Source organism: Heterocephalus glaber, unplaced genomic scaffold, assembly GCF_053883595.1.
Source record: "Heterocephalus glaber isolate CG9 unplaced genomic scaffold, H.glaber_assembly_v1.0 deba00001523, whole genome shotgun sequence".
NCBI lineage: Eukaryota > Metazoa > Chordata > Mammalia > Rodentia > Bathyergidae > Heterocephalus > Heterocephalus glaber.
This window is the reverse complement of record NW_028258327.1, coordinates 5,308,880-5,336,122: the sequence shown is the minus strand read 5'-3', so window position 1 is coordinate 5,336,122 and position 27,243 is coordinate 5,308,880. Positions and strand designations below refer to the sequence as shown.

Sequence of the window (27,243 nt, the reverse complement as noted above, 5' to 3'; positions counted from 1 at the left end):
TCAACCTATAATTTTCTGTATGTATTGTTTGAGATAATAATGCATGTATTTAAAAATATTTCTACTGTCAAATAATTATAAATGAGTCTAAAAGTTATGAACAATTTCTATACCCATTCTCCAGAAATACCTTTGTGCTTTTTCCTCTCTTTTCCACCAAGAAAGAAGTTCAAGTCCTGGAATAAAAAAATCAAATAAGTAAATAGCTCATAATTATATTTTCAGAAAATCTTACATATCTTGTTTGTGTCATTTTATTTAATCCTTGGGAAGAAGTACAAAGAAATCACAAAGACAGAAAAAGTTGTTCTGTAACTTACAAAAAGTCATCTTGAACTTGGTATCCATGTTTGGCTCAAACTAAAGCTCCTGCTGGCTCATAGTAGATTAGAGTTATAGTAAAAGTGCTATGTGACCATTTTCCTTACAGGGAATGAACAAACAGTAGTATTCCATATAGATATTTATTAGCTGGAACCAGCCCAACTGTCATAGATGACTCCATCCCATACACAAGTTCAGACTACTCAGATGTTTTACCTGAGTTCTCATAAATTTTTAAAATTGAGGCACTCTATTTTCTTTGGATGCCTTCACCACAATGTACTTGAAGATTTGACTTAACAGTCACAGAAAATTGAGTTTACAAAAGCTCAAAGAACTAGCAAGATTACTTTGTTTTAGAGAAGGCTTGGGGAAATCAGACCAGGTATCAGGCAAGAATGAAGGAAGTCCTGAGAATGAGCCCTCAGTCACCAATGGTTGAAAACGTGTAGCTGAGGAAGGAAAGGAGGAGAGGTTATTGTGACCAGCCAGGGGGTTCCTCAGTACCTGATCTGAGCACAGTTGATGTATATGGGCCAGAGATGAGAGCAGGGAAAGCCAGAAGAGTCCCTTTGCCATTCGTAGTTCTTCCAAGGCTGCCTCACACAATTTAAGCTGATTCCTGCTCCTGTACCAGCTCTTTGAAACAAGACTTCTTGGAAAAATCAGATAAATTGTTTCCTTTGATGAAGTCAACCTGCCAGTATTTTGGACCCAACTGTAGCATGAATTAAGGTACTTGAATTTACCTTCCAGAGCAGATGTCATTCTTTTCAGACTATAGCTGAAGAACAAAGGTTAACAATATTAGTAATACCAAGAGTGCAAACATATTAGAAAGTAATCAGTGTGTTGTGAGTCTGAGTGACTAGATACATGCTGTTAGGACACACAGAAAGGAAAAAACAAAACAAAACATGCTGCCCACTTGGTACTTAAGGAATGAAAATGACACCAGAGAGAAAGGTTAAAAAAGGGAGATGGGATGGGTTGGGGGTTCAAGTTTATTCACTTCCATTTCAGTTTAGCCCCAAACTGCCCCTGTCAAAAAATACTCAGTGAACACAGAGAAACTAAACCGAAAGCTGTTTCATCTCACAATCAATCAGCTGTGTAGAAATAGCTGATGGAAGGGGCGGGATGTATTAGCAGAAAATCAGTCCAAACCCCAAGATATAGTGACAGTCGGCAAGCCCAGGGGTCTCTCTGAGGAGACTCCAGCCTGCACTTCACAGTGCCTGCCACCCCTCTTTGCTCCATTAGAAATAATCACTCCTAAGTGGCCCATCATCAGTGCCAGCAGGATTTTTTTTTTCACATTTGCTAAAAGCTTTTCTCTTGGCCCACTTTTATTTTTCCTTTTTTTTTTCTAAGTAACTACTTAAATCCCCCTCCCCTTTATTTTTCAGTTAACTGACTTTAAAAATCCTGACTTGAAATGGCCCTTACAGATGAATTTCTTCTTTCCTCCTGTACATCCCTCCCCCAGCACCTAGTAATAGACTTCACTTATGCATTAACCAAAAGACCTATTAGTGGAGCATTGTTTTGCACTTCTGCAGTCAAGGAAGAAAGGGACCTCCAGTTATAAAAGCTCTTTATATTTTTTGGCAACAAATAGCTTCCTTTTAAATTCAGAAATGAAATGGCATTGAGTCTGTAAATTGCTGTCGTCTAAAATGTTTTACTCCCATCTTTGCTTTCCTAGATTATGAGCAATTTTTCCCCAGAATGAATTATTTAAATGAACTGAGTCTTCTGAATCTTAGAAAAAACAATACCTTAACATTTTAAATCTGGTTTACTCACTTATCACTTGGCATATTCTGTTGGGTAATGGCAAACATTGTTTTTTTCAACATATAACATTTATTTTTCCAAATGGACGCAAACTTCTCAGGATGAAAATCGTATGGTATCATGTCATTCATTCATTCAACAAATGTATATGAACATTTACTATATGATATATTTACTCTAATCACTTGTGATACAGTCAAAAACTAATCATATAAAAATCCTTTCCTCTATGGAGTTTACATTCTAGTGGAGAGAGACTGAAAATAAAGTATCAGTGTTACAAATATGTCAACTATAGACTATACTAAAAAGTGATAAATACAATAGGAAAAAAATAAAGTAGTGTATGAGGAGTTTGAAGTATAAAAGGAGAGGGCTACAGTTTTAAATAGGATGTTCAACGTGTAAGAGAGAATGTGGATAAATAATAAAAGAGCTTTCATAATCCGAGGTGGGAACTTAAAGAGTGGGGTTGTTACCAGCTGGCTGAGAAGCCTACAGCTCTGGTACGTGAAGTTTAAGGATCCTACTAATATTCTAGCCTAGATGTGGTGTATAAGCAGCTGCATATAGCAGTCTAGAGATCCAGTAAGGTCTAGGCTGGAATATTTACTTGAAAATAGTATTAAATTCATGATATTGGGTGAGATTGTCAGAGAAGTGAGTCTCAGAAGATATTGTATAGGCAGAGGAAAGCCAAGAATATGTGGTGTCTTGGAAATTGGGTAAAGAAATCATATCAAAGAAGCAGGGAATTATATCACTGATCTATCAAGTAAAATGAAGGCCAAAACTTGACCATGGTACTTAGCAACCTAGAAGGTCTTGGTAATCTTGACAAGGGTGTTTTCAGTGAAGTGATAGAGACATAAACCTGATCAAAATGAAATGAAATAAGACTGTGAGGTAAGATGATAGCATGTTTGTGACCCCAGAAGTTGTATGTTGACACTGCATCCCTATGTGGTAGTGTTTAGAAGTGGGATGATGGATATCTAATTAGGTCACAAGAGTGCATCTCCCTACAAATGGGATTGGTGTCCTTATAAAAGAAAACTAGAGAGCTAGATCACTGACCTTTCGCCTTGTGACAATACACGGAGAAAGCTCTCAGCAGAATTCAACCCTACTGGCAATCTTATCCCAGGCTTCCAGCCTTCAGAACTCTGAGAAATATATTTGTGTTGTTTATAAGCCGCCCACTCTATACTACTTTATAATAGCAGCTTGAATCAGTACAAGAGGCAAAATATCAGAAGGTGTGAACATAGACCACTCTGCTTAGACACTCTCCTTTGAAGAGAAGTAGAGAAATGCAGGGATTGGTTTTAAGAGAAAATTTATTTGAAATTAAATAACAATGTGTTTATATTCTTATGGGAATGACACAATAGGGAAAAAAGATGTTATTGTGCAGGATTGAAAAAAATGCAGCTAAGTCTAACATTATAAAGTTATTCTTATGTTTTTTCTGTTTTTTGTTTTACATTTTTGGTACCAGAGATTGAACTCGGGACCTTGCGGTTGTGAAGCATGTTTTATAGCAGGTAGTATAACCATTTCCCCAAAGGAAAGACCCCAATTTTTGATAGCTGATAAGTCCTCTTTGTGGATAGGCCTCCAAAGCTTTCTTTCTCAGTTAGTCTTTAAGGTAAAAGAGTTGAGAAAAAGTACATTTAAGGAAGAAAGAAAGAATTGCACAATACATGAGAGGAAGAGGTAGTATGTGTCACATTCCAAAAAAAGAAATTTTGTATTTGTGGATTACAGTGTGGCTTGTGATATGAACTTTCTCCTCTGTCTCTTCCACTAACTTCTCTGTAAAATCTGCACTTGAAGGTTTTCCTCCAGAAAATGTCAAGATGAGCTGAAAGTTGCCTGCCCATGGGAGATTCTACATAGGGTTACACAGTTGATTCCCTCTGCCCTACCTCTGTCATCTTTGCTTGCTTCAGGCAGCTCATTTATTTTAGAGCAAATTGCCCACTGAGAACATTACTCCTGCCTTATTCTTCAATCTTGCCTGACAGTGTCCACTCCAGACTCCTAATTTACGCAGGGGCCTGGTTCTAATTTCCCAAGGCATCACCCTGCCCAGGAGTAAGACTCTGCTCATTGCCCTCCCCACCTGATCTCTCACCACTACTTTCCCTCTTTGCTCACTATTAGAAAAACTGAACTATTTTCAGTTCTTCAGGCTCACCATGCTATCTAGTCCATTAAGTTGCTTTTAACTGAAATCCTTTTCTTCTCTTGTAAGAACCAAACCCTCCTCTTTGCCTTTTTCACTCCAGGTCCTTTAAAATTTCAACTTAAATACCCTCCTATCTCCTACTGGAGAATTTTACCTATTTGCTCCCTGCCTTCATGGCCATACTCATTGAGATACCCTACCATTGAGGGTTTATCTATCTCCTCATTAAACAGTGAGCTTTCTATCGTCCTGATTTCCATAAGGATGATGTATGCTCCTGGGATATGTGATAGTCACATTTCCATCACTATAGCAAATTCCCGAGATAAGCAACTTATAGGGAGACAAGCTTTATTTTGCTTCCCAGTTTTGAAGGTTTCATTTCGTGGTTGGTTGAGCCTTTCATGAGGTAGCAGGAAAGTGGCCTTTGGTGAGGTAGCAGGAAGTAGCAGGAAGGTGGCAGGAAGATGTGGCAAAGCAAAACTTTTCACTCATTGCCAGGGTGTGATGGAAGAGAAAGGAGGGTGGTGGAACCCAACAATCCCCTTCCAGAGTCTATCCTGCAGGTCCTACCTTTTAAAGGTTTCACTACCTCCCAATATTGCCACTCTGGGAACCAATCCCCACAAATGGACCTTTCAGGACATTCAGAATCCAAACTATAGTAGATAATGTTTGTTTCAAAGCTGTTACTTAATAAGTATTTTCAATAATTGAATAAACATTTAATGTAAAATCTGTGAGTAGCAAAATAAGTAGCTTAATATAGACCCTGACTATATATAAGTAGGGTTTAGAATTCCTCTGCTGCTCTAAAATCTAGGGCATTCATTGCACCTTATAGTGACCCCTTGGTATCTACAACTATATAAAGACACCATTGGGATCCTATTTTTTAAACTTTTTCAGTCCTCTATTGCAACTGCATGTGAATCACAACTAATTTGACAAAAGTCCTAACCTCCAGGTGAATACTTTGTGCTACCATCAGAGCCTTCTGCTATACTTCCATCTAGTAGAGACTTTCCACAAGCTGGGTAGCTGGTATAGTCTCTAGAGCTCCATGGCCTACAAGACTAAACATGTACAGCAACAGTGCAACTTGACTCTTTTCATGCTATTCCTCTTCCTGCATATTCAAGACCAACAAAAGACTAAATTAAAACAAATTTTATGATTTAAGACATAGGTTTCCATGTGGGGGGAAGGGGTGCCCTAATATTGCATTAGCTTTCTACTTCAGCTATCCTCCTTTTACACTTCATTTCCTTTTTTTCTTCATTCAATGTGTGAATATATCTCATGACTAAGGCTTGGTTATGGATCTTCCACTTCCTCTATACGAGATATGTTAGCTCTGCCCTTATCTCTTCTTTATGAACCATTAGGCATGTCCAGCTTACTTGCCTACCCACCTCTGCTCTGAAATATTTCTCAGTTCCCATTCTTTATTTTGTGTACAGCACTCTGAGCTTTTCCTTGTGGAGATAACTTTGCATTTTTTAATGATGGCTTAAATTTTATGAAGAAGCTGAAATTCAGGGTGACATATGTATGTTTGGGGACTAAGTGTCCTGCTATTACTAACTTTGACCTTTTAATACTATGAAAACTATATATAGCCAAGGAACTTTGAAAGGAAAATCAGTGATTCTCAATCCTCTTTCTGCATTCTCAATTAATAAATGGTGCTGGGAAAATTGGATATCCACACACAGAAGTTTGAGTCTAGAATCATATCTCTCACCATGAAAATCAAAACGGATCAAAGATCTAAATGTTAGAACAGACACAATCTGCTGGATGATAGGTAAAAGTCTTGAAGACATAGACATAGGCAAGGGCTTTCTGAATAAAACCACAATGGCACAGGAAATAGCACCAAAAACCAACAAATGAGATTATGTCAAATTAAAAAGTTTTTGCAGGGCAAAGGAAACAACCAACAGAGTGGTGAGATAACCTACATAATGGGAAAAATTGTCAGCTATTTCTTGGATAGAGGACGAACACTTAGAATATATAAAGAACTCAAAAAAATTAGACACCCCAATAAAAGATCCAATCAAAAATGGGCAATGGAAATGCGTGCATACTTCTCAGAAGAAGTATACATGGTCGAGAAATACATGAAAAAATGTTTCACATCGCTGGCCATTATAGAAATGCAAATTAAAACACTGGGCTTCTGTCTTACTTTAGAAGGAATGGCCATCACATCAAGAAATCAAATAATGATAAATGCTGATGAGGCTGCAGGCAAAAGGAAACCATTCTACATTTTTGGTGGGAATATAAACTAGTACAATCACTATGGAAATCAGTTTAGAGATTCCTCAAAACACTAAAACTAGAAATTTCATTTAACCTGGCTGTGCCCCTCTAGGTGTCTCCCCAAAACCATTGAGGATATCATATTATAGTGATACATGCATACCCATGTTTATAGTGGCACAGTTTATAATAGCTAAATCTTAAAAGTGGCCTATGCCCAGTAATAGATGAATGGATAAAGAAAATGTTATATTTATACACAATGAAGAACTACTCTGTTGTAAAGAAAGATAAACTTGAGTAAATAGTGAGAAAATGGATTCACCTTGAGACCATAATATTAAGTGAAATAAATCAGACACACAAACTTAAATATTGTATTGTTTCACTTTGATGACAAGCCCAAAATATAAATAAAGAGCAAAATAAAAGATAGATAATAGCTCATAAGGAGGTCTTTTTCAACTGGGAATGGGAACAAGAGATAGGGAAAGAGAAAAGAAGAGGGATAAAAAAGAATTGAAAAAAATGGAGATAGATCTTTTGCAGTTGGAAACGTGATGAATAGTTGAAAGAAGCAGGAAGAGTGGGGAGGCTAAGGGGAGGAAGAAAGAATTGAGATGTGTTTGGTACATGTGCCAATTCCACACAATGAGTGTAACCATTGTGTACTACAAACATGTACTAATAAAAATTTTAAAAACAGAAATAAAAAGAGCTTTATTGACATACAAATAATCTACAAAAAAGTTACAATTTTCAGGGTGTCTCCAATTTTAAGGTATTCATTTAATTCCCAATCCTTTCCCAAAGTCTCAAGTTCATAGGTTTCCCCAGCTGTACAAGATGGTGCAAACATGGCTTCCCAAAGCAAAAGTGCCAAGAGTATTTCAGGTCTGAGCACATGCCTTGCAGAGTCTGTGCTCTATTGCAGAAAGTCTAATACATGAATTTCTTGTGGAGTAGGAGTTCTTTTCTCTTTTCCCAAAATTTGTTCCATGCATCATGTAAAAGCCTAGATATTCTTTTTAAAGTAATTCATTATGTAGATATTTTGACAGGCTTCGAAAAAGTAACATCACAGCCCATTCTAATTCAGTTCTTTTTATTACCTATTATTATGAATAGTTATTGAAAAGAAACATATGGCTGAAGCAAAGAATATAAATTCTATGTATTAGATTTACTCAAGTTTCTGCATCTCATTTTTTCACAAATAGGTAAAATCACTTGCATATTGTACATATTCATAACTATTATCAAATATCATTCTCCAATATGTTCCTAGAGTTATGTAGAAACAAAAAATTGACAATTTATTTTTGGCTTTCTTTTTAAAGTTTAAAATAAATCACAATGTGTCATGGACATACAGTTAAGGTATCAACCAGTAAAGATGGCACAATAAGGACTAGGAGCAAAGAATGCTATATAAAAATCCAAATATGTGTGGGAATAGTGTTAACTAGCTTTTGGGAATCTCACAAGGGATAACATTTAGGGACCATTGCTTAATATAAGTTATGACAGAGGCTATGTCATACTTTGGCTTATTATTTTAGAGAATTTAGCAGAGATAGGAGCCCCTTTCTTATTAAAATTGAAAATCAAAGTGAGTTGATTTATTGGAAAAGTCTAAGGATTTGAAAAGTGATATAGATGATAAATGACATTCAGATTAAGAAAAACATTCTACACAATAACAATGAAAGAAAATAGAAAAGCTTAAGCTCTAAAAATATTTTGAAATAGTTATTTTTAAATGATGTAAGATTTTTACTTAAACACAAGGCTAGGTTTTACATTTGTATAACAAATAGAGAAGAAACAGAATAGTTACACTGCGCAAATCCATGGGTGCACACAATTCAACCTCCAGCATAATTTAAGTGCCACTGTCATTGTCAGGAGCTAACGTATTTTGGAAACACTTAAAAATTAAATTGCCCTCTGAGAGTTAAAACTATGAAGTCAACACATAATGAGTAATACTGAAATGATGCAGAGCTACCTTAAAAGATAAGAATTCCTTCTAGATAAACAAGATTTGCTTATGTCCTGACTGAAGGTACCAACATAACCAAAGAAAGAGGGATATGTCCATTAAAAAGAGGATAGGTGAGACATTGAATTTTTTTATTAAAAAGGGAGACTTCACAGGCTAAAAAAACAAGAGAGCGCTTGTCCAAAACTTGTTAATGGGAAATAGATTTTTAGCTATCAGTAATATAATGTAGATATAAAATTAGACTCTAGATTTGGAATAAATTTCCAAGGTTTAAATCTGGTTTTGTCATTAAAAGGTCTTTGCTTTGGAAATAATATCCCACACTCAGTGTATTCACTGCTACTGAAAACTGGGCATGATGACATCGCTTGTTTGCAAAGTTCTTGTGGATAAAACACCAGCCTTCAATAATGTTATCTATCATTATTTTATTATTTGAGTCAGTTTGCTTTGTTGTGCCTCCAAACTAAAATCAAACAACCTTCAGATTATGATATGGTTTCTTGTGTAGCTTGCAAATTCAGTGGCCATGTTTGAGTATTGCCATTTCTGTGACAGTTATATTTCTCATTTTAAATTAATAGACTGAATTTCTAATGTAATGTCATTTTCATGATCTTGATTAATGTGAGTGTATTTCATTGGCAGCATGGCAAACATTTCAGAACCTTTTAAATGTTACCACATACTACCTCAGATAAGGATGTAGTTAATTATTCTTTAAATAAATTGTATTTCCTGAGAAATAAATAATACATGATACGTACAGATACAGGATAGAGCATTAGTCAAATCTGGGGTGTGGGGGGACTTACAGATAATTCCCCTTACTCTTCTGTCAGTTCTACTAATAAAGGGATAAAACTCAAGACGACCTCCTTTTAATTAATATCTTGTAGTGTTTTAATACCCCCCAGTTTACAACTCAGAAATCCATTCTTGAAATACCATTCAGGTGATCTTTTAATAGAAAAATGTGTTCATAGGATTCTCCTCAATTTCTTCAGTGATTCCCCATGAATATGAGAAGTATCCTTAACTCTCAGAACACCCCACTTACTCACCTTCAGAGTGATGTTCATGGCTTGAGGTAAAGCAGGGGCCCTGGCCATGGTAGCCTGCTGTCCTTAAATCACTGTTATTCCAGTTACAATGTGGCCAATGATCCTTCTTAAAATGAAAGTTAACAGGGCTTAGAACAAAAGTTAATACAGCTGGGCCAATTAGATTCATTTCCCAGGAATTTGGAATTGGAACAGTGTTGTTTTCTGTAAACTGTTGGACATAAAACAAGTAAACTCAGGAGTGAAGAATAATCATGTTTTCTGCATGAATTCCAAAGCAGAGAATGCTAGTCTAGTTAGAAAGAAAAGAATAAAACAGACACATAGAAAAGAATGGAAGTGAAAAATATGTTAATAGCTTTGTTCACACTTGTGTCTACTTCTAAGGAAGGATTGAATTGCCACAATTGGGTTTTATGAAACTATCTGAAGTTTCTTATAATATTCTCCTTTTTCTGCTTATGTGAGCCATTCTTGCAAGTACTTAACGCTTTCACTTAGAAAGTACATTCTAACATGATGCCTTTAAATGTTTTTACCTACTACTATTCCAGTCTCATCTCCCACCGTTTCAGAATTAATACATGAATCTCCAGCAGTAACAATCAAACAACTAAGAAGATTTTCTGAGTTTTCTATACTCATATCATGGAGCTTTTCCTTTATAATATCGACCCGTTGTGGCCCACCTGCTAAATGGTTACCCTCCATAGGCATTCTATCTTATTTCCAGTGCACTTTAAAGAAGCTCAGATTATTGCATATAATTCATTATAAAAATGATTTGTATTTTGGTCTGCTACTGCCATGTTTTCTCATCAATGGGAAATATCTAATGTTCATATTTTTCACTTCTACATCACAATGCGAAGCACACAGTGATGTTGCCTTGTCTTCCTGATGTAGTCATTCAATCATTTATAACATAGGATGCATGTTTAATAAATACAATTACTAAGAGCTTTGAGGTTAATGATTTCTTTCTGGGGAAAGTGATAGAATAAAATCTGAGTCTCTGAAGAGTCTTTTCTAGTTGGCCATCTCAGCAGCACATTGTCATTCTGATAATTATTGTTAGTCATAGGCACAACCACAAAGGTTCTTAAGCTGTTTTGTCAATGTCAACTTTAAATCATATTTGATGTAGTAAGTGGCAGGGTAAAACCAATAACAGCAGCATCCTGGGACCGAGCCAAAGTAAGAGCTGTGAAGGATCATTTGCCACTTCATAACTGCAATGACCTGGACTCAAATAGGGACTGAAGGACAGCAGGCTACCTAATCAGCCACTGTCTGGAGAGCTGAAGTTGGGTTATCACAAGCAGAGAGGGCAGGGAGAGTGACAGAAGGAAAGGTGTACCTGTAAACTGGTTGTCAGGAGACAAAGAAGCCTGCAATGTAGCCATCAGAATTGAAAAATGAGGTGTGTTGGTCCCACTGGGGGTGAGTCAGTAACATGGCCAGGATTGCAGATGATGAAGTATATGTCTCATGAAGCATAAAATGTTCTGAGAAGGAAAAGGAGGATGCCCACAACTCCTGGTTTACCCAGCATATTCACGGATTACAAGTATTGTCCTAATCTAAATACTAAATACTTCCATTTATCTCTTTAATTCCTTAAAAAGGACCCAGTTTGATGAAAAATAATAAAGTGACTTTGATTGCAAACAACCACTGAGTCAAAATACTACCAAATTCTGGTCACAAAGCAAAGTACAGTTATCCTGTTAGAGAATTTCTAAAACATGGTAGTGATGCCTTTTGGGGTGTATCTATTTTTTTGTTTGTCCAGGTTCCCTTTGAGAGATTTTTCTCTGTCTAAATGGTTCAAAGGAGGCTCATTTTCTTCCCCCACCAACCAGTGACGGCACAGGGGTGGGCACCTAACCACAGCTCTTCTCTCCACCAAATAACTCTGACCTGGATCAGATGTGGTCCATCTTATGGTTTTGACAGACTTTTTGTGGAAAATCTTTCATGAGTGTGAGATTCTATTGGTCATCCAAGTGATCAAGTGAGAAAAGCTTGAGATAATACAGAAGAAAATAAAATTGATACACATACAATCCTACTTTCAATCTGGCATTTACTTTCAGTTATAGGAGATAATAAGTTGCTTTTTTTGCTCATTGAAGTATGAATTGGGTCTGTACATATTACGGAGACTTCGGGCAAATAACAACTGCCTATTAATTAAACTGTCCAACTTCTTACCTAGTCTATCTTGTTATAAAAGGAATAAGTTCCCACACAGCAGTTATATCAGTAAGACAAGGAAAAGTTAGATGACAAGATGGATCTAGTACTGGGTAAGTGTCGGATGAAGCAAACTTACCATGACTTTGATGTCTCCCAATGAGCACAGCACTTCAATAAGCTAACAAGAACCATGCTATTATTTCTCTCACAATTGAGATGCAAACAGATTTTAATAGCAATAAGCAAAGAAAATGAATTAAAATGCAATCTTAACTTAATTGCCTTCTTACAGACTAAAGCCTTCTAAATTAAAAATTAACCTTAGCACACACTGAACTTGGATCCTGATGCTTTAGAAAACAAAAAGGTTTAGCTTTGGCATGACCAAAAGCACTGTTTACTTTGTAATAGTGGCATAATTGCTTTTCTCATATCAGTAAAAAAAAGAAACAAGGACAGCACATGTTGGTATTGACTATAGAAGCAATAGACTGTGGCTTCCGTCTTCCTTAGTATGTCTCCTCTGGAATCACAGATATAGTCCCCATAATACCTCAGGCTTATAATCCCTCCTGGATGGCATGGAACTCATCTTGCATATTGAACACAGCCTAAGCATGTGGTAGGAATTGGGCACCCTCTTTCTACTTCATCTTCAATATTTTGAATATAAGTCTGATACGGTATGCTAGAAAACTACACATGGTGTGTGTCAGAAATAAAGTAATCAAAGATGGTACCAATGTTTTTGACCCAACTAAGTGTAAAGATTAAATTCTCCATTATTTTATGTGCGAATGAATGAGAGAGGAACGGCTTCGGAGGGGACAGGGTTTCAGAGTCAGTTTGGTACACTGTGTTTGTGATGTCTACTAGGCATTAAAGTAGAGAAGAAGCATTATTCTGCAGTCCTCTCCATTTCCCAAGACCACCACCCTCCCTTCTAATACCAGTTACAAACTTAAGGGGTGTGTGTTTACCCTCATTTTTTTTACAGTAGTTGAAATTTCAGGGGTCATGAAGCTCATCCTAAGTTTGATAATTCCCTGGAATGACTCACAGAACTCACTGAAATTTTAACCCACTGTTAACATTTATAAGAGCAAAAGGATACAGATCAAAATCAGTTTAGGGAAAAGGTGCACAGGACAGAGTTCCAGACAGATTCATACTTAGAGATCCTAGTTGTCCTCTCTAAGCAGGTTTGTGGCTATTGATAACCTCTCCAGGCAAAAGCATGTGATAATGGGAATGGAGTATTGCCAACCAGGGACACTCACATAAGTTTCACTATCCAAAGATTTTACTGGGGCTTGATCACCAGCCATGGCTGATCACTCTCTTGGCTTATTTATCATCTTGAGCTGATACTACATGGCCCAAAGCCCTCACCACAAATTACACAATTAGCCCATCCTTTGTAATCCAAGGCACATAGGTAAAGAAAGACTTAGCAGGCAGACATTCCAAAGACGATGAATCAAGTCCCCAGGTTCAATGGCAAAAGCCAGAGTTCTCTTTATGTAAGATTAATTCTTTGCTGCACAGATGTCAAATAAGAAAGTGAATTTAAGAGTCCAGAGTTCATGGAGGTATCCTGGAAAAAGATACACATTTGCAAGTTAGCAGCATATAAAAGACATACTATTTGATGTCTTTTTTGTATGATCGGTGTACTAAGTGAATCTACTTCACTCCCAAGGAGAGGATAGCTGATAAAAATTTAGAAATAGGAATTTTTGAACGTCAACCCAACACTACTGTCAAAGCTATTTAAAATCTATTATAATTGGCTCCCTTTCCTATTTTTATAGCATTACCATGCATTACAAAGTCCATGGCTGGTGTACATGCATGATTAATTTGCTTTAACACACTTCCTGCTGGAGTGATTATAGATGCCTGTAATCCAAGCACTCTGGGAGGCTGAGGCAGGAGTATCAGAAGCTTGAGCCCAGCCTGGGCAATTTAGCAACTTAGTGAGACCAAATCTCAAATAACAACAACAAGAACAACAACAACAACAATACTATTAATAATGGTAATGACTGGAGATGTAGCTCAATAAAAGTCCCTGGGTTTGGGCCAGGGATTTAGCTCAGTGGTTTCACTGCCTGCTGCGCAAGCTTAAGGACTCAAGTTCAATTCCTGGTACAAAAAAAAAAAAAAAATAGAAAAAGGAAAAAAAAAGTCCCTGGGTTCAAAACCCAGTATATTTTTTTAAAAAAATAGTTGAAGCGTGAGGACCTGAGTTCGATCCCTGGTACCAAAACAAACAAACAAAAAAATGGTTGAAATAGTAAATTTTTGCTTCTTAATGAATTACTAGCTTTTATCATCTGAAAAGAAGAGTGATGAGACATGGAATGCAAGAGTCATTTTTGGCATGACTTATTTTGCAATGCAGTTTGGTGTGATTCTGACACTGCGCAAGGACCACATTAACTAAAATGATAAATAGGCCAGGTGATTAAGCCAGCTGGCAAAGCTGTAGTGTGTATGGCTGTGGAAATGGATGTCTGGATATGGGAGGAACTTGGGAGTCCTTTCCTGGGGCTAGGGGAGCCTGGGCCTGCCCAAAAGGTGGTGTGATTTATCTCTTTGGAAGAGGAGCCAGCTGGAGGGTGCTTAAATGGCTTGTCTGGAGGCTCCTTAAACACTAAATTGATGGCAGAACAGCTTAGACCTCTGTTCCTGAAAGATAAACTTTGATTTTAGCTACAGTTAAAATAAGTGAAAACAGCAAAAGGTAGGAAAAACTTAAACAATACAAAAAATAATGTAGTCTCAGTCAAGGAATTAGAGGTAAAACAGAATGTTACTCATCTCCCAAAATACTGTAAGCAGATAATTGCAGGGTGGTGCTTATTTTTTTGTTAGAAGTTCTTTAGAAACCCATCTGTGCAGATTGTTTCTTTTTTATTATCATTACATAAACTAATTACATTAAGGTAAGGTAGACATTTTAATGAGAAGGCTGTTTTAAAAAGTTATAATTTTACTCTGAGATTAAATAATTTACTAGGTGCCAAATTTTTTAAAGTAGGCATTTCTGAAAACTGTTGTTTGCCAGTTATTTTCATTAGCCTTCTTCTTTTTTCTCTTCTCTTTGCTTCTCTTCAATTCGGTTCTCTTGGCTTCTCCTCTCCTCTCCTCTCCTCTACTCCCCTCACCTTGCCTCACCTCCCTGCACCACTTTCTTCCCCTTCTCCCTTCCTCTCCCCTCCCCTCACTGCCCCTCTCTTTCTCTCTTTCTTTGTGTTTTATCTTGGCTTTTATGTCAGGGTCTGGCTATATAGTTCAGGCTGAACTCGAACTCACTATCTAGGTCAGACTGGCCTTGAACTCATGGTAATTTTCATGCCTCAGCCTCTAGAGTTCTGGGATTATAGATGTGTGCTAGCCTGCCTGGCTTAGACTTATTTTCAAGGAAATAGATTTTGCCCCTTTTATTTTACCTAATAGATATGCCCTTTTATTTCTCTATCTTGAACAAATGACTTGGGATAGAACTATATGTAAACCATCTCAATTATTTTGAGAAATTTAATTTTTCTTTAAAAAAATCGTTCATTTTACAAAGCATGCATATTTGCTTAGTTATGATGGGTCTAATTAAGATAATCTTTTTAGAAATTGGCATTTTAGGATAATCTTTTTAGAAATTGGCATTTTTAGAACATGATAAACTGTAAAGGGAAAATAGTGAAAGAGTTAGAAAGATGGCTGAAGAGACACAGAGGAAACACATAGCAAATATTGTAATTAAAACACATTGCTGCTGCTTAAGCTCATTTTCCTTTTGGTAGAAATTTCATCCACATAAATTATACTAGTGGGATGCCATAATATACTGCCTAAAATAGGTGCAAAAATGATCCTTTGGATGTTTCACATGCATCTTCCTATTTGTTAACCCTCTCACATGCATACAAGGTATTATAATAGAATTCAGACAAGGGTTTCTATCTCAGTGTTAGGGGATAGGAAAAAATGAGAATAAGTATCATGTGAGAAAACTCAGCCAAGTCTCTAAGCACCTGGAGCAGGAGGTGATGGAAACAAGAATTTAGAAATCATGATTCTATTTTAGTATTTAACTGCTTTCTAAGTACCTTATCTCTAATTGAAAAAATGGATGTGAAAAGCATGCTAGAAACATTTGTATATAAAAATACCATAGGTAAAGTACATCTTGTGCAGTAAAAGACTGAATAAATATTGTTATTCCAATTATTATACTCATCCACGAAGCAGTGTCTTGTGCATAGTAGACATGCACAAATTATATGTTGAATGAATGAGTGGAGACATAGTTCCTTAAATTCTCAAGTCAGCAATGACAGCTCCTACAAGCAGCAATTTTTACTTTTTTCATTTCTTTATACTTCAGATTTATTCCCCAGGGAAGCTGGCAAACTGAAACCTGTCCCATTAGCGCCAGCAGGAATGTATATGTGTGGAGAGAATGAGTAAACATTTATTGTACCTGATCGCTCAATGAAGTATCTACATGAGCTCTTAAGAGACTTGAAAATATTTGGCAGTATTTATACTTAGGTTGAACGCTACAAATACTATTTGTGGATATTATTCTTCAGAAAATTTCTGTTTTTAAGTCACTTGAACTTTGCCAATCTCAATTGTTGAGCTAATCTAACTATATAGCTTCTTTTCCAGTAGTAACATGTTAATCTCTTAAAATGTTCTTTTAAACCTTGAATCTAGCTGGACATGGTGGCACATGTCTGTAAATCCAGCACTTGGAAGGTTGAGGCAGAAGGATTGCCATGAGTTTGAGGCCAGCCTGGGCTACACAGTAAGGTCAAGCCCAGTCTAAGCTATATAGCAAGACCCTGTCTGAATGACTGAATCAATGACTGACTGACTGACTGACTGAATGAATGAATGAATAAATAAATAAATAAATAAATTTTGAGTCTATCTAAATCAATGTCAAATTATCTTTCCAATAACAAATCTAGTAACCATTATAATTTTAAAAACTTATACTCTTCCTGTGTTGGCCCATATTAACAATAATGACAAACTACCACTTACTGAGGGTCCAATAGATGCCTGTTTCTTACTTGGTGTTTTATTTGTTAATGTATAGATAGTTTAATCCTATTACACAGAACAAGAAACTGAAGATCAGTACAAAACTACTTTGATCATAGATTTGGGGACTGAGATTCAAGACCCACACCTAGTCTATGATAGATTCCCCCCAACACACATTGAAATTTGACTCTCACAGCATCTTGTGAGGCCAAGGGTGGCTTTCTTTCCTGCATGCAGCAAAGGCTGGTGTTTGATCAGTCTACATCTATAAAAAATTTTATGAGGATAATAGAGATTTAGAATGGGAAAAATTTAGGGATAATCCAAATTAGGAATTTTTAGACATTTTGTCTTTAATATTACTTTATATTGTTAATACTTATTGTGAATCACTCTAATAATGTGTAATACATAGTTATTATTAACTTTAATGTATAATAGTGTATTTCATAATTGGAAGACTAGCCTAAAGAATTTGAGGAATGAGTATTTTAACAAAAATAACAAACATAACATAAAATGGTACTTCATTGAAATAAAAATTTTCATAGTTACACTATGAAATGCATCTCTACATGATCAAGAGTCACAAATCATAATGAGTGTGTTTTTATGACTCTATGGCCCATTCTGATTTACCTTTAATATTATTTTTTGTTTCTTTTAAATTAAAGGTCTCATTCGTTTGCAAGAGCTCATCAAGGCTCCATCAAGGTACAATCTTCGACTTAAAATTCGCCAATTGCCTGCTGACACAAAGGATGCAAAACCTTTACTGAAAGAAATGAAGCGAGGCAAGGAATTTCATGTCATCTTTGACTGTAGCCATGAAATGGCAGCGGGTATTTTAAAACAGGTAATTTAAAAATTATTTATATTTATAGTTTCTTTATAAACTTGTACTTAAAGTATGTTTTCTTTAAAATGCTGTTATTTTACACAATTAAAAAATTAGAGAAATCACCTTGATGAAATCTGATAATAGTCTGGCAATTGCTTTTGATTAATTGTTTTAAAAGAAAAGTAATATGGGCCGGGGATTTAGCTTAGTGGTTCCGGCGCCTGCCTCACAAGTGCAAGGTCCTGAGTTCGATCCCTGGTACCAAAAAATAAATAAATAAAATAAAAAAATAAAAGAAAAGTAATATAAATATTGATCATTATCAAAGCAGATTGAAATTTTGTTATTTTCAAATGCCTTCAATACTGTTAGAAGTTGATTAATGATAGAAATTTTGATTCTATAATGAAAAGAGGAAAGATACTAAGATTTAATCATTAAATAGCTCCTCTATTGTAATCAAATAGTAGGAAATAGATAAAAGAGGTTTACTCTTTACCTAGTATGAACTGTGAGATGCCTAATATATTTAATCTTATTTCATCAACACCATAGCCACAAGAAACTATCTCATCCTAGAATAATTGGGTAACTTGACCAATGTACAGTAGAAAGGAAATGGCCAGGGATTACACTTAGTGATGTTACAAATATTCCTCCCAGAATAAAATAACTAACATCTGTGTAAAAAGATCTTTGCAAATCAGTCAAACAAAACCATTATGTAGCAGTAAAACAATGCTAGACCAATGGAGAGGCAGGAAGAACATTTCTAAGGCCAGCCTGGGCAACTTAGTCACTCAATGAGACCTTGCCTCAGAAATAAATAAATAAATAAAGCCAAAACAGAAACAGAAACAAACAAACAAACAATGAAATGAGGGCTGAGGATTTAGAGGATAGCTCAGTGAAGGTGGGGGGCTGGGTTCGGTTGGTCCCAGCTCTGCAAAACAAAGAAACAAAAGAACCCAAACAACAACAAAACAATGTTAGGTCAGAACTATTCAGAGACTTAATAGCAAACTGGAAAGTGGGAATTTGTCCATATCTTACAGGTAAGGGATCTGAAATTGGGAAGTAAATGACTAGTAGAAAGCCATCCAATTTTTAAGTAGCGCAGCCTGGATTTGAACAAAATTCTGTAGATTTTTCTTTTTACGCTTTTTATATGCACACGGATGTGACACAGTGGCTTTGGACTAATCGACTCTTTTAAACTTCTTTTGTGGAGGATAAAATATCTCTGCTGGAGAGTTATACAGATTCCGATGTCAACTTATATTCCATTAAATATAACTACCAACAGAAAATGTTTGTTATAACATAGTTCACTTATTAAGCAGATGTTTGTAAAATATTGCAATATGAATGTCAGTTTTACTACTGTGAAATACTTAATGAGATTTGGAAAATTACTCTTATTTTGTGTTTGGGTAATAAAACATGAGAGATTTTGTTTTTTTAAGTTTTTTGTAATAGTGAATAAAATGGTGCAAAAAATAACCATTTGAATTTTGAGTTATAATTTGTATTTCATGTAATTCCCTAGCGATTCTTGGTCACATTTAAATGGCACAGACTTGGAAAGAGGGCTCTTCTCAGAGCCCTGTGCAAATTCAGTGACAGAGCGTCGACCTGCTTTCTCTGGGCTTCTAATGACACATAAAGGAGCAGTTGTCTTCTCTTTAAAGAAGCAGTTCTGACTTGCTTTGCTGTCTGAAAAGTGAGAGAGTATCTATCATCTTTAATAATAGAATTTCTAATCTTCCCTTTATGGAGTGCATCCATTATTTTATACCATACTTGTTTTCTTAATATAATCTGCTCTGTTTGCAAAATGAAGATACAATTAAAATCATATTTAAATATATTCAACAAAATGTTTAATTTTACTAGATGAAAAGTAAGAACAAAGATAAAATGAGAATATAAATCATAAAGAGCAGCCAGAGTGACATTATACCAAATACATGCTCTGAGGACCTGTAACATTAGATGACCACATATATAGGGATATATTTTTTTTAACTCACCTGGCTTTGGGAAGCACTTATCCCACATTTGAGTGCAGGTTATTCCAGAAACCAAGTCAAGGAAAAAGCAAATATCTTTCTTCTTGTAAATGCAGCAGTGTATGGATGGGGATTTATTTTTATGACTTACAAAATTTTGCTGAGATTCTTTGTTATTATTTAATCTTGGAACACCAAAAACATAGTATAAGAGTTGAACAGAAATAGAAAAGCTTTTACCTAGTATGGCTACACCCAAGAATGAGTGTCAGCAGTATCCAGTTTAAGTTAAACTTGTTCATTTTTTTATTTATTTAATGTATTTATTTAAACTAACTGAGCAGTGTTGGGGATTTAGCTCAGTGGCACTGTGCCTGCCTCACAAGCACAAGGTCCTGAGTTTGATCTCCAGTACCCCCCCCAAAAAAAAACAAAAAAAAAACTAGCTGAGCATTTACTAAATATTGAGTGATACGTTTTTATTAGCATGTGTCTATAATACATAATATTTACATTTGTTTGGGGGAACTGACATCATATCTATCTATCTGTATATATATCAATATCTATATCTATCATAGATAAGAGAAACCATGTGATATTTAACATTCTGGCTTGAAAGTTCTAGAAGTGAGTGGAGTTGGGGACTCTGAGGAAAGCTTTTCTCTGAGGAAAGCTGAGTATGCTAATTGGTACACATACGTCAACATCAGCTGATTCCACTTTTATCCAAATTTGTCACAGAAAATTCCCTAGGAAACAGCCAAATACACTGAAGTAAAACATCCCAAGGACATCCCATCACAGAAAAAAATTAAATCAAGAACTTCAGAGTGTAGGTCAGAGAGTGTGAAATAAAACCTTTTAGTCTGAAAAAATGTAAAAGATTATGGAAACAAACTCCTATAACAGCAAAGAGTAAAATGAAATTAAAGCTTATTGTATATGTCTAAAGACCATCATTCCCCACTCTTTAACCTTGAGCAATATAATGCTTTGATCTAACCTAAAGAATAAAATGCAAATTGTGTACCTTTACCTACCTAGATAACTGTATATATTGTTTTATCATATGTTATTATTAATACTATACTAGCTTAACATTGGAGATAGCTAATAATATTTTTATTCTATAAAAATCAATCTCTGGTACTTTGGGGACAACCAATTTTTCTCTTGAGGTCACTTACCTGTATATAAGAAGGTAGTAATTTTATTCTCATTGTTATGGTTTGAGGTGTGCATATAGTTGGCTCAAAAGTAGTAGCAAGATATGATGCAATATGTTTGAGGAAAAAGAGCAAGTTCTCTTTTTTAAACTGGTCTTCCAAAAGAAAATTTATATTATTTTTGTGAATAAGGTTACAGTGGAAGTACTTAATCAAAAATAAGTAACCTCTTCTATTCCTAGCTTTCTCTAGATCAAATATCATTGCCCATGATTGATTCTTGTTTTCAAAAGCAGAGACTGAGAGAAAGCTAATGAGGATCACATAGAAACTCCAGCTATAGATCTGTCATAGATCTCTTCTCAAGGCAATTAAGAAGAACCTGTGGCCAGTTCAGAATGCAAGCCATCCTCTCTAGACCATATCCTCAAACCCACACCCGCAAAGCACAAATTCAGGCACAGGGATCAAATACCAAGCTTTTCAAATTATCAGGAAGAGTCAGAAATTTTAGAATTCATATGTTCTAAAATGAATCTACATCTTTGAGAGTATAAAGTAGCCTATTTCATAAAATGGCATAGATAAGGAACATCAAAGTGAAAGATAAAGAAGGAGTAGGATTGATCTGGGACACTTAAGAGTGGAGTCTGCTTTATAATCTGCTATTAGATACCTTATCTGCTCTAATTTTGTAGTGAGCTGAGGATTTAAGTAGGCCTTTGGATTGAGCCAAACTTACTGTTTCCCAAAACATGGTTTTTAAATTCCCCTGACCTTACGTACAAGAGATCCCCTCTCCCAAACCACCCAGAGATTGGAAAACCACTTGGTCCTTTTCTTACAAGACAGCTTAACTTTTCCAAGCATTGATCTCAGTTGCTGATGAACAATTGATATAATTTCCAATTCCAGGTTGCAGTCGAAAGCTATAAATACAACTGTCACTTTAAAAAAAATCTCTAAGCAGTTACTGCAGGCAATTAGCATACAGGTTTCCCAGGTGGCTATTCATGCTTCAGCTCCAGTAAACCCTGTGTTCTCATTTTCAGTGTCCCCCAGCTAACCTTTTAGGTTGACATTTATAATCCACACTCCAAGAGCTAGACCTGGAGTCCAAGTTGACCCATTATATCACTCTTCTGGGCAATCCATGCATCCATATGCATTATGTCCCAGTCTCTTCATTCATAGAATAAATACAATAATGAAACTTATTTCATAGAATTTTTATGAAGCTTACACATAATATTCTTAGTGTTAGACATATTTTAGTCACTATGTATTATTTATAGCTATACATCTAAATCACTATTTCTTTGAGTTATCTTTATTTCTATACCTATTGAGTTCATAAAAGAAGAAACAAGGTACGTACTGAGGTGTCATCGAGTGTTTTTGGAGATGAGAAGATTTCTGCACATACCCATCAGGAACGATGAATGCCTTCTACAAAAATAAAGTGACAATTTTTACTGAATCAGGGAAATTTTCTCTTATTTTGATTAATGTGATACTGAGAATGTTACTCATTTACACAGTTATTATCCATTCAAAGAGTATTATTTGGTGATTTTATTATTAAGTACCCCTCCTAATGTTCATGTGTATGATGTTGCTCTCCGCTAATGTTTCTCCCTTCTTTTGTATATTTCGTATGTTCCAAAATTTAAAAAAAATCTATCCTTGTCTAACTGAGTGCTTCATACAAAATTATTAGTTTTATTCTATTTAACTGGTTAATACTGACCCAGGATTGTGATACTTATGTATATGGAGCAAAAAAATGTCTGGCAGCTGAAGCAGCTATTAGTAATGGAGTGGTGTGTGTAGTTAGTGGCTTGTGGAAGACTATTATGTGCACCTGAGAATACTCATTTTCTGCCAAGACTCATCAGGAAGTTAAAAAAATACACTGGTTTCAGTTTTCATTGCCAATTTTTGTTCACTGATAAGTAATCATTTCTAAAGCTTCTTCTGCTTTCAGAGGGGAAAATGACATGGATACTTACTGCCAGTGGAAGTTTGAATCTAGAAGAACTTGTTTTAAAATTGATAGACTAAAATTAACAAGGACCAAGGAAAAGTAAAAAAGACATAGTAATTTTCAATTGGTCTATTAATACAAACAAATGTATTTCTTTAATTATTTGTACTTTTTGTAAAGTAGTGGAGATTTACATTTCCTTCATTAATGCTAAGGAAATGTCTCTGAAGTGCTGAAGAAAATGTCTATTGGTGTTGTACTTTGCAGTACTTTTTTTACTGAGTAACACTGTTCTTCAAAGTAAAATGGTGTTCCTCATTAGGGTATTTATAGTGAAGACATTATAAATATAAAGAACTAGGAGGTGTTAATTTCAAGTTTGTGTTAATGTAACACTATAAGCTTGACAATTGCAAATGTTCACCTAAAAGCTTTTCTATCAAGAGAATTATTCAGAAATTCCTTCAGTAACCTATAATCTTTTTTGCTACTAAGAAAAGATTTAATTTAGCCCAATTTTGATGCAACATGAATATTGTATATTGATTCTTTAATCACATCCTGCTATTTTGTTACCACCCATCTAACTGATTTAATGTAAGTCATACTATGTATACTTTAATATTAATTTTTTATTTCTGTATTTTTTTTCTTAGGCATTAGCTATGGGAATGATGACAGAATACTATCATTATATCTTTACCACTCTGGTAAGTAATTTATTACAACAAAAGTAATGCTCTGTTTCATTATTGTGACATTTTACAATGAAAGAAATGTGATTTTGATTGAGAAGAAATAATATAGTGATACATTTTTAGTTATACTTCATTTTATTTTTATAATACCCAGAAGGAATTATCAGAGAAAACTAATAACCCTTAGTGGGAAGCTGATGATTTTGAGATAATACTTTAGTTATCAATTCAAAATATTATGTCTTATTTTTATATTGCTTTAGAGGACTTTCAAAACAATGGATTTTAAAATTAGTGTCTTGAAAAAAATCAATGATTAGACAAGATCAAGTTCTCGTGTTGTAATCTTAGCTCTATTTGTTTTTTGAAAATCAAGTTTATTAAAGCTGTCCTTTGAACAGACTACATTTTCTCTTTTGTTTTAGTTGAATTTTCTAACAGTCATTATGTTTTAACATTACCTTTACAGTTTATCTTCACATACCCAAAGGATATTTTCCCTTATTATGCATGAAAATCTGACCATAACATTATATCAAATATGTTTATTCTTAGCTTTTTCTCTTCATTGATACATTATCTTGGTTTTCCTTCCCTGTAAAATAGAACTGTCTCTTTTACTAATTCTCTTCTACCCATTACCAATTTTATCCTATTTATTTCCTTTCCAGTTATCTTCTTAAGAACTGATATATTTTTAGAGTTATATTTGCACTTTTGTTCATATGAAGTCTAAATGTTTGTGTGTAATACTCCAAATATTGCATACTGTGGGGCAATTCCAACTGTTGTGGCATTAAAGTAATTAGGAAATATTTTAACCTTAATATGTTGTCTTCCAAATTTACTACTCTTTTGATTTCTTTAAAAATTTTTGTAATCTTTAACTATGTCACCCCAAAATTTTACTAATATTTCCTCCACAGTTTCTTTAGCTTCCACTTCCTTTTCTATAGTGTAACCAGTCTAATTATTGCTCTTTCTGTTGACTCAAAATTCTTCCAAGTAGTCTTACTTTTGAGAGTTTTGAAGTTACCAGATCAAATTGCTCAAATTCAGTTGATTGTAATAGCTTCCTATGATAACAACTCTTTCTTCAATATTTTTCACATAATAGTTGTATTCTACTTATAAATTCCAAACCTGGCTCTGCTCTATTTATATCATTTCTTACTAGGTGACTTTTTGCAGTTTTTAGGAAACTTAATGGTATGCAGGTATAAGGGGACTGAGAGACTTCCCTCATCAATTATATTTCAATGCTGTTTTAACCTAACTCCACCATAGTCATAAGATTTTGAGAAAATCAAGAATATCTCTTACTTTAAAAAATGGAGAAAACATCTACATCAGTTTGGTTGTAATAGAGAATTCGTAAAGGATAATCAGTGCAAAAGAAAGTGGGACAGTTCGATTAGAATCAAAGTATGAAAAGCTTTCAATTATAAACTAATGATTTATACCTATCTTAAACTAGTAGCTCCATTTTTTTTTAGAAACATATAAAATATGGCTTCTAACTAATAATAGCTACATCCAAGAGGAGGGGAAAATACTGGCTTTGTTGGTTGTAGAAACCTTCTGTTTCCTATATCATGTATCTTATCAGTAAGTTTACCATGGGAACAGTTTCTTTCACTTTCTTCAGTGTATATACAGTGAATGCTCTTGCTCTGTCCTTTAGTTTTCCCAGGAGATAAGAGGCTAAAGCTATCAAGGGAGTTAGTTGAATGTCACTATAAGAAAATAAACCATGTGTGACCTTTGTCCTCTTTGTAGTTGGCATTTTATATGTTTCTAAAAGCAAGCAAACAGGTAACAACAACAAAAGCCTAGGCCAAAGAAAACTAAACATGAAAAACAACTGGTCAAGCAAGCAGGGCCTAGAAAAACACCTCTATTAGTTTAAAGTAAAATGTTATTGCATAAACAATAAGAACAAGCTATGCTTAACATGAAGATGAAAGCTTATGTAAATGTTGAATGGAAGTCACAGAAGACCCTGTTTAATTCCATGAGTTAGAATATAATATATACAAACAGATTTAGGTACACAGCATACATATTTAAACTGTCAAAGCATAAGGATAGTCTGTTTGAATCTTAGTAATTTGTGATGGTGAATATCACTTGAGACAAAATGGTATTAAATATCCTAAGGGAAGGAAGAATAAGTGACTATTTCAATAGTATATGCTTTTGAATGAACTCTGTTGATCCTGACACAAAGAATTTTGTCTTTCAGGACCTCTTTGCTCTTGATGTAGAGCCCTACAGATACAGTGGTGTTAATATGACAGGGTTCAGAATATTAAATACAGAAAATACCCAAGTCTCCTCCATCATCGAAAAGTGGTCAATGGAACGGTTACAGGCGCCCCCGAAACCTGATTCAGGTTTGCTGGATGGATTTATGACGGTAGGAATAATGACTTAAAGATCAGTTTGCATGTTTCTAAATTGTACTGCATACAGTATTAAATTCTCTATGTTGAAACTTCAGTTTAATTGTTTCATAGTAAAAGCATGATATCAGAGCTCTATTGCAAATAATTTTTTTCATAATTTTATAAATCAATTTATATGACAAATTTACACTTTCACACAAGTAACTCAAAAGAAATTGTAACTATGATTTGTATACTAAAATGCGAGCATTTCTCTAAGTTAATTAGTGCCATATATAGAACAAACTGGAAACTGAACAGACATTAATCCGATGGATAGCCTTCTCAACATACCTAGCAACATTATTTCTCTTAATCATAATAGTTTTTTATACCTGACTTTATATGAATGACTTACATCACTCAGAAATTTCCCCTGAGGTTACCATTCTTTAAAGTACATGAGGAACCAATGTTCACACTAGTCATTTTCAAGTACTAGTTTAAACCTTGAAATGTATTAATGCATAAGGGTCTATTCTTGCATATTTTTAATTCATACCAATGCTGCCAACAAAATCTAATGCAAGGCGCATAATAATTTTAAAATTCTAACAGCTATGTTAAAAAATACTCCTCATAAAATAGGTGAAAATGTTTTTAGCGTGTTTTATTTAAAAGATTACATAAAAACTATTATTTAATTAGGTAATTCATATAAAAATTGTGACTAATATATTTTACATTCTTCTCTCTGGTAAGTCTTTGAAACTTAATGTGTGTTTGACACTATGCATATTAATTCAGATTAGTCGAATATTAGTCACATTTTCTTGGTACCTAGAAGATACTTTACAGAACCAAGTAAGTTTTGATCATTTAAAAAATTTAAAAACGCCTGATGTATCTCATTAAATCCATTTTTATAGACCAAATTATTACTGGAGTTTAGCTCAGTAATTGGCAGTGTTTAAATTTCATAGATCATTGCCATCTACTTTAAAATGGTTATTACCATCTACTTTTAAAGAGTATTTTCACAGTTGTAAATTTGCAAACATCTTTCCTTATATCTGGTAAAAACATTTTTCTATTGTGATTGTAATGTTTCCATAAATTGTTTCAAGGGGGCTTCAAAACATATTTGTAATATTGTATCTTCATAAAGGGAAAATTGCCCCTTTTTTCCTTAAAAAATGATTTAGTAAATAGAGCGTCT

General features: G+C 34.7%; 1 protein-coding gene across 6 annotated transcripts in view; it reads left to right on the top strand.

The window, feature by feature from the left end:
- Positions 1-27,243, top strand: part of Grik2 (glutamate ionotropic receptor kainate type subunit 2) — a 643,650-nt gene that overhangs the window by 264,682 nt on the left and 351,725 nt on the right. For all 6 annotated transcript variants that reach the window (XM_087187928.1, XM_087187927.1, XM_087187929.1 and 3 more), the window contains exons 5-7: positions 17,605-17,786; positions 23,596-23,649; positions 25,883-26,056. In XM_087187928.1, coding sequence (XP_087044054.1) covers positions 17,605-17,786; positions 23,596-23,649; positions 25,883-26,056 — 410 coding nt within the window. The remainder of the gene's footprint in view (positions 1-17,604; positions 17,787-23,595; positions 23,650-25,882; positions 26,057-27,243) is intronic.